At 44.6% G+C, this 13,407-nt stretch overlaps 1 protein-coding gene across 2 annotated transcripts in view; it reads left to right on the top strand.

Annotated features, from left to right (window-relative positions):
• The window catches only part of kif26ab (kinesin family member 26Ab), a 66,184-nt gene extending 53,034 nt beyond the window's left edge, over nucleotides 1-13,150 (top strand). For both annotated transcript variants that reach the window (XM_085379251.1, XM_085379252.1), the window contains exons 6-16: nucleotides 1,828-2,040; nucleotides 3,056-3,149; nucleotides 3,783-4,045; nucleotides 4,913-5,096; nucleotides 5,830-5,989; nucleotides 6,310-6,472; nucleotides 7,297-10,549; nucleotides 11,109-11,302; nucleotides 12,150-12,173; nucleotides 12,404-12,554; nucleotides 12,641-13,150. In XM_085379251.1, coding sequence (XP_085235377.1) covers nucleotides 1,828-2,040; nucleotides 3,056-3,149; nucleotides 3,783-4,045; nucleotides 4,913-5,096; nucleotides 5,830-5,989; nucleotides 6,310-6,472; nucleotides 7,297-10,549; nucleotides 11,109-11,302; nucleotides 12,150-12,173; nucleotides 12,404-12,554; nucleotides 12,641-12,822 — 4,881 coding nt within the window. In that variant the 3' untranslated portion in view covers nucleotides 12,823-13,150. The remainder of the gene's footprint in view (nucleotides 1-1,827; nucleotides 2,041-3,055; nucleotides 3,150-3,782; nucleotides 4,046-4,912; nucleotides 5,097-5,829; nucleotides 5,990-6,309; nucleotides 6,473-7,296; nucleotides 10,550-11,108; nucleotides 11,303-12,149; nucleotides 12,174-12,403; nucleotides 12,555-12,640) is intronic.
• The last annotated feature ends 257 nt before the right edge of the window (nucleotides 13,151-13,407 follow it).

The following is a 13,407-nucleotide window of genomic DNA, read 5'->3' as shown; positions in this document are numbered from 1 at the left end:
TCCAAGTCTGCTTGCACAGATTTTCAGGTTTTCTTATAGTAAAGTAAACAGATCTGTGTGCTTTCCTGGTTTGTCTGCCTCTCTTTCACCTGTGGAATCGCACGTGAAATAACATTTTCAGTCGCTTTCACGGCTTCTCCGGATCTGTTTCATTCGAATTCAATCAATGTTTCCAATCAGGTGTAGGTGGGTCACTTCCACTTCTCCACTTTTGACCTAGACACAGTTCTTTCAGGTGTAAGGAGCTGAGTGGACGGAGTCATGCCAAGCCTCACTAATGGATTTTGTGGGGAATCAAGGGACAGGGAACCAGGGGCCATTAGCACGGTGTGAAATACTACAGCCAATCCTCTGTGGCCTCCACTATCTGATCTCTGCCAACGTAAATAAAACAGGGACATTAGCTCACTTGGTAGCCTCTGTCTGGTGGACAGACATGTGGTTGTCATATATGGAAGCCCTGTTTAAATGACATAGCAAATCTAATTCACTCAACATATGCACTTGTCAGTCACAACAAGAGTCCCCTGTGGAGTATAAAGAGTGCTTGCACTTGGCCTGTGGTATCCAAGATGAATTCACTCAATGAAAGAAAGGGTTTTCCAGCCACATTGTTTGTGAGTGCAATATTAATATACGATTCAGGGAAGAATGGTCCTTTTGTGTAGGCGTGAAGATGGTGGAGAGTCCTGAGCTGAGCAAAGCAGCCCTATGTCAAAAAGGGAAGAGAGTTGGTTGTATTTTAAGGGTTTTATTTCAGTGCCTGAGAGGCACCTTAGGTACTTTTTTAACAAGCTTTAAAATGACTCTGGATTGAGTTCCCTGTCATGTATACTGTAGGACAGAAGCAATTCAGCTGATGTAATGTTAGGCGCAGCACTAAATACTCTGGGAGTTGACAGGGACTCTAAAGACTGCTAAACATATCCAAAGAGCCATTTCTGTTCCCTGTCATTCACAGATATATTTCCAGAGAGCCTTTGGAGAAATAGAAGTGGCGCTATCTGACCATCAGATTGTAAAGGAATATAGAGATGTCAGAATTTCTAAAGAGGTGTCATATAGCCTGACACACATAAGCACACCCACACAAACCACAAACTGTGCATCTATGCATTAGAGACATAGGTTGTCTGTAAAAGAGGTCCTACCACAAGGCATGAATGGGCATGTTAGTGAATCAACATCTTTAGATGCAAGATGCGATCATGTTTAGCATACCATGTTGGCATCAAGAACTATATGTTGACCTGGGGAAGGTGTTAAGAATCTACGCTCATTTTATAAATATAATATGTCTCAGAATATAGCAGGGTGGGTCACTTGACGGCCAGTCGTTTTGCAGGCAATAGAGGGAAAGGAGAGAAAAAGGAGAGTTAGGAGGTGGAACAACAGGCAGGGAGGGCATATGCTCCTGCACTCCCACGCTGGTGAGCTGTTCCTGGTCCAGAAAAAACAATCTCTAGTGGGATAATCCCCCAGCAGGGAGCTGCACACACACCAATTTCTAACATTTTCAGCTGTGACTTTCAATACTCACCTTGCTGCCTTTTACTAACACCATTAGCCAATGTGTTGACCCAGGGAGAGTTTCCATGGTAACTTTCAGTGTCCATCAGCTCTGACAAAGTGAACGTGATCTTAATGCACAAACGCTGAAGGACCTTCAGTTTGCAACTTTTATATTGAATGCCTGCCATATGTTTTTCCCGTCTCTTCGCTTAGTGCACTATAATCAAAATGTCTGTCTTTTTGTCGTGTTTTTGTGCCATCTCAATTTCTAACACACCGCTGTTCTCTCTTTTTGCTTATTTGATGTTGCTTTAGGTGAAAGTGATGATGCGTATCTGTCCGTCTCTGGAGGCTGCAGACTCCTCAGAGTCTCAGTCTTTCTTGAAAGTAGACAGTAGGAAGAAGCAGCTGACCCTCTACGATCCTGCGTCCAGCCCACACTCTAGTTCAGGGCACAGGAGATCCGCCACTGTGGCCGTCCCAAAGATATTTGCCTTTGATGCTGTTTTTACCCAGGATGCTTCACAAGTAAGGGCCAGTCTTGTGTATGTGTGTGTGTATTAGAGCAAGAGAGCTATTTTTCTATTTGTTATCAGGGAATTCAGCCTCTCAAGGGCAAAGGGACGTCTTTATACTTGCAGGGTGTGACCAGAGGCTTAGAGAAAAAAAATGCCTTTCTTGGGTCAAGGGGCATTCTTAGCAACATGGGCCTAACAGCTGGGCTTTTAAGCCCTCTACGGAATGATTTGAATCCACTCCACTTATATCTAACCACTCCTTTCATAGGACAGCTATATCTAACCTCAGCCATTTGGAAGACACAGCAGGCATAAGTGCTGAGATCAAAGTCAAAGGTCAGATATACAGTATGTTTAGTACATGTGACTTAGGAGCGGATCAGATTTGCTCTCTTCTCATATTAAGACAAACACCAAAATCTTTTAAGAGAATGACTCAATCTGTTTTTGCTCAAAGACAAAATTAACAGAAAATCCAAGGTACGGTAATCTGAAGTATTGTTTGCATGTCGCCATGGTGCAGCGAACTCTAAATAACTATGACAGCAGAGTGTAGGATGTCATCACCTGTGTAGGATATCCAGAAAAACCTCAGATTTTTTGCCTACTTTGAGCAATTTTTTAAAATTAAGTAAGCTGCTGATGGCTAAAGACTAAATGTTTCTGCTACATAGTTGAGGCCAAGCTGCTAGATTGTGCTGCTGGGGCAGCACTGCTGGTGGCTAACAGTAACAACAAGCTGTTCTGCTGTTAGAGGTCTTGTTTGCTGTGTGATGTATGGGAAGGGGCCTTTGCTGCTGAAGCCTTGCCCCAGAGGACCTCTGCTGAAACAGATTGCCTCGACATGCAAGACACGGAAACAGACATTAACAAACAAACACACACGCACTTGAGTGATGAAAAATACTGAAACTAATAACATGAATTGGTGTAAGCAATGCCAAATGCTCACTGTGCCTGTTTTACAGTGTTCCTCGAATTGCAAACTGACTGTGAAGGGCCTGTCTCTTTGTGTTTTTCCACAGGCTGAGGTGTGCTCAGGGACAGTAGCTGAGGTCATCCAATCTGTGGTGAATGGTGCAGACGGCTGCATCTTCTGCTTTGGCCAAGTAAAGCTCGGTAAGCTTCTCCACTGGCAACAGATTAGAGAAGTGCCTTTGTTAGCCAAAGAAAACTCTCGTTGCTCTTTGTTAGCTACACTTGATGTCCACAATTGGCTTAGCGGTGCACTGGGGTGAGTCAAGGAATGGGTGATTGAAGGAAAAGGAATGGATAGTGAGTCTGGTGTGGGGGTGAGGGGTAAAGTGCTGCATTCAGGCTTCAGGGCTCAGTCTGTAATTAAAATCTTAGTAATTGGCCTGGCCAGTGTTCTTAGGCTGAAGGGCCTGCTTTTCTCATGCAGCTGTTTCCAGTTTCTGTAATTCTGTGCAGAATGACTGTGTCTGGAACAGGTCCCTGGATTAGCATTTGATTTAAAAGAAAAAAGTTATTATTATTTTATTTTTGCCTTTCCAAATATTACCTCAAATCCTTCACATCTGCCATTATTAATTTTTTTTCAGCACCATTTGTTTAGCAGAATAACCCTTCAGAAAATATCCAATGCCAGTGCCTATTTCTTTGTGAACTTCAGGCCTATTTCAGACAGGTTGATAAAAGAAGCAATTTTATTTTGAACATATAGTGAGTGCAGCCGGCTTCCACACACAAGGCAATATTTTTATCCCCCCCCCTCCTTTCTTACATCCTCAGGCAAGACATACACCATGATTGGCAAAGACAGCTCCACTCAAAGCCTAGGCATTGTGCCCTGTGCCATTTCTTGGCTCTTCAAGCTCATCAACGAGCGCAAGGAGAAGACGGGCACGCGCTTCTCAGTCCGCGTGTCTGCAGTGGAAATCTTTGGAAAAGATGAGGAGCTAAAGGACTTGCTGTCTGAGGTGTCGTCCGGCAGCCTGCAGGAAGGCCAATCCCCGGGAATCCACCTGAGAGAGGATCCCATCTGTGGCACTCAGGTGAGAAGTGTTCCATCTCTCCACTTTTTCTTTGTTCACTGATCCTTTCATTCTCTCTGTGGGTTATAAAATATTAGTCTGACTGAGTATTGATCTTTTACTGTCTAGGCTCTAGCTCTTTTTTTCCCCTCAAAGATGTTGAAAGTTCTTCGAGTGCAATGTGTGTATATATATGTGTGTGTGTTTTTATCTCCCGTGACTTCCTACCCTACCTGCTCTTAAAACCCTTGCTTTATATTTTCTACCCAACCCTTCTGTGGTATTGATGGCTTTCTTCTTACCTTTGTATTGACTCTTCTGTCAGCATCCGTCAGAATCTATTACTGATGTATTAGTGTCAGCCCTCTATAATGCCATAGAAGTATTACTGGGTGTGTGTGTGTGTGTGTGTGTGGTGGGAGTGGGAATAGCAGAGGGGGGTTGTGACTGTATGTTTGAAGGCTCTCACAGGTGTTGCTGTCAGATGTTGTTTTTGGGGGATATGCATGGACTCTAACTTCAAAGGGTGTGCAGTACTATGAATCTCCCTCTTGCGCTTTCCTTCAGCAGCTATGTGTGCCTTCTCTCTTCTGCCTCCTCCTTCCTTTCCTTCTGTATCCCACCACTGCCATCATCACATCATGTTGAGGTGAAGAGCCCCTGCCTCCTGCTCCACTATTACCTCTCCTAATCCTCCTCCCACTGTGTGCATATCTGCTGTTTTAATAGCCCCTGAGACCCAATCTAATGGGCAAGAAATGTGTGGCAGAGTCCAATTAACTGGTTACCTTCTCTTTCTCGTTTCTCTCTGTCTCTCTTTCTTTTAAACATCAGTCCTTTTTCGGATACCCTGACCTTATTCTCTGGTTTTCCTTTCCCGCCCTTCAGCTTCAAAACCAGAGTGAGCTTCGTGCCCCAACTGCTGAGAAAGCCGCCTTCTTCTTGGATGCAGCCATTGCTGCCCGGAGCACCAGCAGACCGAATGTTGATGAGGACGAGCGACGGAACTCCCACATGCTGTTCACACTGCACATTTACCAGTACCGCATGGAGAAGACTGGAAAAGGGGGAAGTTAGTATTATTGCATTACTACTGCCCTGCAGCATAGGACCAGAAAGTTGTCCCTTCAAATTTATAGTAGAAAATTATAGAGTGAACCATGCGCAAGCAGCCAGATTAGTGAATGAAGTCCACACTTGCTCTAAAAAGTACTAAAATACAAGATAATCTAGATTAAAAGGCGCCTCCATTTAGTTATCACTAATTGTTGTTGGGTTTTTTTTAAAAACATAAGCTCTTTAGATGGCTAAGTGGATTTGATCGCACTTTAGCTTTTAATGGAAAATCGCAGGCTCTTTTTTTGCGTTTGATGAATTCATTCTGGTCTCTGCAAAACAGAAATGTATTTGCATGCTTGTAATACATTGTGGTTAAGAGTAAGTAAAGCCTGCTGGTTTATGAACAACATCAATCACCAACAGGATAATGTGTAGCTCTGTGATTTACAAGGACAGACGCTGGCATTCGCCCTGTCTGCATTTTTCAATTATTTGATGGGGGACTGTGTTTCTAATTGTCAGTAGATTCTCTCGTTTTACGTGTCTCACCAAAGGAGACTCCTTGTTGCCATGAGTTACACATCTGGTGGAGGTTTAGCAGTCTGGCTGCAGTCTTACTCATAAATAATCCAGACAGCTCAAACACAGCTATGCCACTCCTGTCATCAGGGCACTTTGTACAGGCAACTTACTCCACATAGGGAGTGTCTGTTTTGCTCACCTGGTTCTTCTTCTGCCGTTGGCAGTGTCGGGTGGACGAAGCAGGCTGCACCTTATTGACTTGGGGAGCTGCGAAAAGGTCCTGAGTAAAAGCAGAGATGGAGGAGGAGGCTTGTGTCTTTCCCTGAATGCACTGGGAAACGTCATAATGGCTTTAACAAATGGAGCGAAGCATGTACCCTACAGGTGAGAACACCAACATGAGGTTTTAGAGTCGGCTGCGTTTTAGCTTCCAAGAAACTGTATCTATATGTTAATTGTTTCAGGCAAGTCACCGCATGTGTTGTCAACCTTGCAGGTTTTTCTGTGCGACTGTTCAGTTTGTTTAGTTAGCTGCACAACAGCTTTCACTGGGGTTGCACAAGATTATATTGTAGTTACTCAAGTATGAAAAGATTAATGACTTGTCATTTGGGAGTGTTTTTCAGCTCGGAGGATTTAACGTGCCTGCCCCAGTAAAATATTACTGGGCTGTTTGCTAATAACAATGTAAATGCTCCCTGTAGAGACAGCAAACTGACAATGCTGCTGAGGGAGTCCCTTGGCAACATCAACTGCAGAACAACTATGATTGCCCACATCTCAGATTCCCCAGCCAACTATGCTGACTCGCTCACCACTATCCAGCTGGCATCCCGGATCCACCGAATGAGAAAGAAGAAATCTAAGGTACGGCATGTAAACATGTGCAGTAACACACTGATAAACCGATGAACAAGCAATATGAAATTCCAGTGACACCACTAACGATGCATTTGTATAATTTAAGAACTTATTATAATCCTTATAAATCTTAATAAAGCTCCATTTAATGTTGCTCATTGTTTATAAATGATAAATGAAGAGTAATCGTTATTATTAAACATTATTTCATCATTAAGTGTTGCTATTGTAGCAATTACATTCCTAATGTGCATGCGTAACTTTAATTACCTTCATCATAAATCACAGCATTATTAAAGTCCTTAAATTTGTCTTCCTCGTGTAATTTTGGAGCTATTTCGCAAATGAATGTGTTAATGCTCCCACAAATGAAATATTATTAGTGCAGTAAGTCAGAGCTAGTTTCTCTCAGCTCCTCAGCACATAATCATGTAATCAATACCACCGCCTAAGGAAGTGTGTGATGTATTCCCTTAGATTAGGGAAATATATGCTCCAGATAATTAGGTGAAATGACAGCATGTATTTATTTAGTCCCCATTATAATTATGATGCAGGCCGCAGACAACAATTTGCATTATTGACATTAGTTTCTGTGGGGCTATTGATGTGCACTTTTAACCTCTAGATAAATATTGACCGGTAATATTATAGGAATTAAAATATGCTCTGAAATGGATTTTGCTGCAAACTAGTAAGATATGAATCTGCTCTAAATTATAAGAATTAAAGTGATTTTGTAAATTGCAAAGTCTATTATGTTAATTTTCCTTTTATCATTTTGTGAGATCATTTACAGATCTCTACTCTGTTCTAACTTGGTTTTGCAGTATGCATCTAGTTCATCTGGAGGTGAAAGCTCGTGTGAGGAAGGGAGGATCCGGAGGCCCCCCCACCTCAGGCCTTTTCACCCTCGGACAGTAGCCCTGGACCCAGACCTGCCCTGTTTGCTCAGTGACCCAGAATACTCCTCTAGTAGTGAGCAGTCTTGTGATACTGTTATTTATGTGGGCCCTGGGGGAACTGCAATCTCAGACAGGGAGCTTAGTGACAATGAAGGCCCACCTGCCTTTGTTCCAATTATCCCTTCTCTGAACAAGAAGAAGTCTGCAAAAGAGGGCCCTCTGGACAGAGACCATTTCTTTAAATGCAACACATTTGCTGAACTGCAAGAGAGGCTTGAGTGCATAGACGGCAGTGAAGAACCTACTGCTTTCGTTGGAGAGGGAAAACGATCCCAGGCTAGCCCCAAGATGGACAAATCTAAAGAGAGCCAAAGCTCTGTTTCACCAAAGACTGTAGCAAATATTTCTTACAACCAAGAGGGTATCTCACCCAAACAATCTCCTAAATCGGTCCCCCCGCAGCCATCTTGCAGTCCCAGTGCCAAATCTAAAGTTGACAGTGCCAAGAGGCAATGCATGCCTGTGGAAAGGGTACCATCAGAGAGTGTTCAAAATGTTTGCAGGACCAGGGCTGATGGTGAGAAGGCCTTGGTTTCAGAAAACAAGGTTAGTGCAAACAAACTGGCACCTGCCGCTGCCCCACCTACTGAACCTGTGGTGAGAGAGAAGATTTACTCCAGCAAGAAATCCTTGCCAAAGCCAGCCCCGCCTCCTTCACAGCAGAGAGAAAATACTGACAATGAGGAAAGATCAAGCACCAGAATGCCACCTGTTGGAATGAGCCACCAAGCTGCGAAAAGAAGGGATCCGTGCACTTCGCCTTTACTTAGAGCTCCGGTGGAGGTGTGCCAGGTACGCTCGACGTTGAGGGAAAGATGTCTGGACCGGGACATCCTTAGAGCGACCGTCACCCTGCAGCAGCCTGTGGAGCTGAACGGAGAGGATGAGCTGGTGTTCACTGTGGTGGAGGAGCTATCTATAGGCAGTATAGTAGATCAAGGCCGGCCATCGAGCATTATTAGCTTTAACAGTGACTGCTCTCTTCAGGCCCTGGCCTCTGGTTCTCGACCTGTCAGCATCATCAGTAGCATCAATGATGAATTCGATGCCTACACATCAGCCGCTGGAGGGTCAGAGGTGAACATTTCAGTGGTCACAGCCCCTCAGGAGGGAGGAATGGCGTGTATAGACAGCAGAGGTTCATCTATCAGTTCTTGGCTGAGTGAGGTTAGTGTCTGCACCTTGGAAAGCGAAGGGGCTCATTCCACAGACGTCTTCCTTCCACAGGCCAAACACATGGGCCCAGAGGCCACCGTTTACTTTGACTCCCTGGATATGTTTAATTGTGTCTCCTCGCCTAGAAATGCCAAGAACTCCCTAAATGACAGCGGATTTAGTTTTTCTGAACTAGACAGTGATAGCGCCGCCTCAAGCAAGCTGTCACTGACAAAGTGCCCCCCATCACCAGAATCAGCAAAAGGCTCCCTAAAATTTACATCTAAAATAACTAAAGCTCACTCGCTTAGCTCCTCCCCACAGGGCCCAACTATAGTCCACTCCAGTCTTCCCAGGAAGATTAAACCTACCTCATCTATCTCTCATAGCAGCAGCAGTAGCAGCAGCAGCAGTAGAGAGCCACTAAGGCAAGAGGTTAAACAGGAAGATCCTTGGAAGTGCATTGACAACCACTCTGAACCTCAATTTTCTGACTCCAGCAATACCAGCAAATTTCTCAGAAATCCCCCCAGTGGCATCCCTTCCAGCAAAACGTCCAGCAACACCAACAGTGTACCTCGCTCTCCCAATGTGCAGGGGTCTACCTCAGCCCAAAGGGTGGTTGATGGCTGTGAGAAATCAGCCAGCAGGAATCCACCCAGCAAAATGCCTCAGCTGAGACGAGGTGCCACCACCCTGGGAACAGTGCCCGTCATTCATTCCACCACGGACTACAAGGGAAGCCAAGATATTGTTGCATCTGCCACAAGCCTTAAATTTTCCTCTCTGGGGAAAAACAAGGCCAACTCACAGAAAGCGAGCAATTCCGCTAAACCCGACTGCACCATGCCTCCTCCTCCTCCAGTGAGAAAATCCAGTCTTGACCATAAAACGAAGACACTGCTGCCCCAAAGTGCCTTAAAGACAGCATATGGGGAGGCAGGAAGGACCTATGGAGCGAGGGCGGCTGTATCAGAAGATGAGCTTGAGGTATGCCACAGAGTAGACAGTTTCAAAACCTCCAGCCTCAACATGGCCAAAGTTACCTCCAGTTTGAAGGCCAAAGGGCCTAGAGGAGAGGCTGGGCAGCACTATGGCAGTCAGATATCACTGGAAAGGTGTGAAAGTCTGTCCTTATCAGGTTCCAGAGCTGCGCTTAGTAGAGAGAACAGCGGGGCAAGTCTTGGCAGCAGTAGTAGCAAATCAAGCAAGTCCATTTCGCGATTCGGTATTCCCAATTCATCCAGCGCTCCTATTGCTTCCTGTCCATCCTCCCCAAGTGGAGGAAATGTCAGCAAACCTGGACAGGTAAAAGCTTCTGTAAATCCTAGGTCATTGGGAGCTGTTAATGGTTCTAAGGCACGTTCACTATCAGCCAACAGCTCCAAGGGCTTAAGCTCCTCCACAAAGTCTTTGGCCGCCCCATCTACCAGAAACACTAATGCCAACCTCCCTCCTTCTGGACGGACATCGGCTCCTCGGACCACCGCTGCAGTCACCAGCAAGCCTGGAAGAGGCACTATCATGGGCACAAAGCAGGCCATTAGAGCTGCAAATAGCCGTGTGAGTGAACTGGCAACAGGCAACATATCAGGAAAACACGTGAAAGCTTCAGCAGACTCAGACAGTGGGAATGACAGCGGGGTGAATGTGAGTGATGACAAATCCCCAGTAGCCATGCTGCCTTCTCCATACAGTAAAATCACAGCACCCAGGCGGCCTCAGCGCTACAGCAGTGGCCACGGCAGTGACAACAGCAGCGTGTTGAGCGGGGAGCTACCTCCGGCGATGGGACGCACAGCTCTGTTCTACCACAGCGGTGGCAGCAGCGGATATGAAAGCATGATCCGTGACAGTGAAGCCACAGGCAGCGCTTCCTCTGCCCACGACTCTATGAGCGAGAGCGGCTTCTCATCTTCAGGGAGAGCAAAGAGCTCCAAGTATCCCAAGAAGAGAGCAAACGGTGAGAAACTAATTTGGGATTTCGGGGTTTTACAAGTAATCTAGAAATGGGTAATATTCACAAATATTGTGATATACATTTCGTGGCACACACCCGAGTAATAAATATGTGCTGTCTCAGAGGAAATCAACCATAAATTTGTGGATCCATTGTTATTACAACCACAAATGGGCATTTCATCGGATTTTGTTTCCTTCTGAATCAGCAGCATGCATAATTCATACGTAGAGTAAATGCGAAAAACGTTAATGAATGTTTCAGACAAGGCATCTTTGATGTGTGTATTGATCAAATAAGAGTTGAACATGGGGATTTTTATGTAGGCCATTGTCTCGTGTATAACTGTTTCAATTCATGTAGGATAAACCAACCTTTTGAATCCACATATCTCATGAAACTCTTATAAGTATGCAGTCGCCACAGCTCAACCAACCACTGTAAAGCCTTGCATCACTTTATATCTCAGAGTGGGATTTATATTTTTTTTTCTATAGATCCTAGCAAATGCTGCTGTTGTATGTTAGCAATCTAATTGGTGCCTGTCTGCCTGGTGCTTTAGGCTTCCAAAGAAGACGGCTAATCCCAGCACCCCTGCCAGACACAGCATCTCTGGGGAAGAAGGTGAGCACAGCAGGTCAGTGGGTGGACTTGCCTCCTATGTCTGGACCACTGAAGGAACCCTTTGAGATCAAGGTGTATGAGATCGACGATGTGGAACGGCTCCAAAGGCGCCGTCAGGAGGAAACCGCAGAGGTGAGCAGACACAGGTCACAGCTGGCTTGTTTTGCTGGTTTAGTGGTTCATCTTTCTGAACCCTGTTTTGGGTAAAGTGAAGTCTGGGTTGATGCCGTGTAAATCCCACTTGCTAAGCCTTAGCAGCATTTTGCATCTGCAACATCAATGCCATACATTAAGATACAATCACACTGACTTGCAGTGTGGGAATTTCTTAGCTCCCTTCTCCCCAGCTTCTTTTTAAAGAACAGGACAGGAATAATATGTCCCAGACGTCTGACCTTCAGCCAGCTCTGTGGCAAATCCTGGAGTTAAAATGTCTGCGTCTCCAGATTCCCAGTGCTTGGTATTTTGGCAGCACTCCTTGGGAATGTCAAGAGTTCAGTAGGCAATTACCAATGAGGGTTAATTGGTCTGAGTATGACTGATTACTCGCCTCACTGCTGAATGTGATGGTGATACGGTGGGGTGTAAAAATGAAAAAGAAGACTGCGGTGAAAAGATTGGTCAGAGAATGTGCAATGATTGCGAGGACACCTGACACCGACCCAAATCAGCTCAATGACAGCAGTCATCACTGAGCAGTCTGCATTGCTGACTCCTCCTGGGTCATTAACTGTTTCCATGAAGTGCAGCTGGAGGGGGATATTTTTAAACTTATACATATGAAATCAATGACAGGAGGTAGTCTGATTTACTTTTCTCCTCATCATCAATGTCAATTTAGTTCTTTTACTGTTTTTTGCACCTATTACAAAATTCCAGTTAAAATCCATTGCAAACAGAATATGTTTTAATATATAACACTCTGTCTTGTCCAACACACTAACTTGTTTTATTGGTTTTTTTCCAATCCCGTGTTCAGCAACCATTCCAAGACGTTGACAAGGTGAGCTCGTTTTTCAGAGAAACTGATGTTTAATTAAAAGCAGCACAGACTGTATTACCAGCGAGCCAAATGTGACATACAAGCAGTATATTATCTGTTTGACTTTATTTCACGTTTATCAATGAAGTTTACTGATAGCTTCTCTTTTTTATGTAATGCAACCGTTTGAACTTTTTAACTGCATTTTTGATAGTTACTTAAATCAGTATAATCTGTCTTTTTCCCCTCAGGGCCTGCTGTATTTTAACAGTAAGCTGAAGATGCTTGAGAGAAGGCAACAGCAAGTGAAGGAAGTGAGGGCAAAGCATCAAGTGTTATTGGAGGAGCTGGAAGACACGAAGGCCCGACTGATGATGGACCCCAGCAAGTGGATAGGAGAGTGTAAGTCACTTCCTTTGAGAGTAAGATGACAAATAAACTTTGGTAGCAGACAATGTAACTAAATCCTGCTTTCCTCATTCCAACAGTTGAGGTGGACCAGAATTTGGATAAAGAATCTCCAGAGTATCTGGAGGCCTTGACACAGGCCACAGAGGAGCTGGAGTTCTGCGTCAACCTGTGCAAGGCCCGTGTCATGATGGTGACGTGCTTTGACATCAGCATGTCAACACCTGGCACTCAGGAGGGGCTACGTGAAGTCGAAGTCTGAGGACAAAAGTAAGTAGGAGCGGGAAAGGAAAGGAAATGGAAGTGAGAAGAAAAAGAACGATGAAATGTAGCAGTCAGTGTGTAGAAGTCCCTGGGAAGAAGAGCAAAAGACGGAAGTGAGATGAGAGTGGATCTTAACATGTAAACAGAGGAAATCTTGACCACCTAGCTACAGTGCCTCATTACCAGGACACGGCAGAGGAATGACACATGAGCACAAACGCTGTTGCCTCTATGGCAAAGCAGTGGTCATCACCTACTCAAGAGTCAATGAACAACACCTGGAAGTGCCTTTTTTATTGTTTTGTTTCGAGTCGTTATTTTTCCTATGGCGCAGGTATCTTAAGCGTACCTACTCCCTGAACATATTGCTTTTAAGAAAAATATTTTATATTCCATTGTATAGTGTATTAAATGAATATGTGATGTGTACAAATGTCCTTTTTATGGGGAAAAATAAAGTAAAAAGAAAAAAGCAATAAGCTAATGTTATTGCTCTCCCAGACTGCCTTTTCTCTCGTTTCAAACCTCAGTCAGCATTTTATCCATGATCATTCAGCCTCCTGCGCCTTATGTTAACTCTCTG

The sequence above is a fragment of the Diplotaxodon limnothrissa genome, linkage group LG19 (genome assembly GCF_057381915.1).
Source record: "Diplotaxodon limnothrissa isolate DT_005_m linkage group LG19, D_limnothrissa_male_GT1.1, whole genome shotgun sequence".
NCBI classification, from domain to species: domain Eukaryota; kingdom Metazoa; phylum Chordata; class Actinopteri; order Cichliformes; family Cichlidae; genus Diplotaxodon; species Diplotaxodon limnothrissa.
The sequence above is the reverse complement of the archived record's forward strand: the minus strand, read 5'-3'. Positions and strand labels throughout refer to the sequence as shown.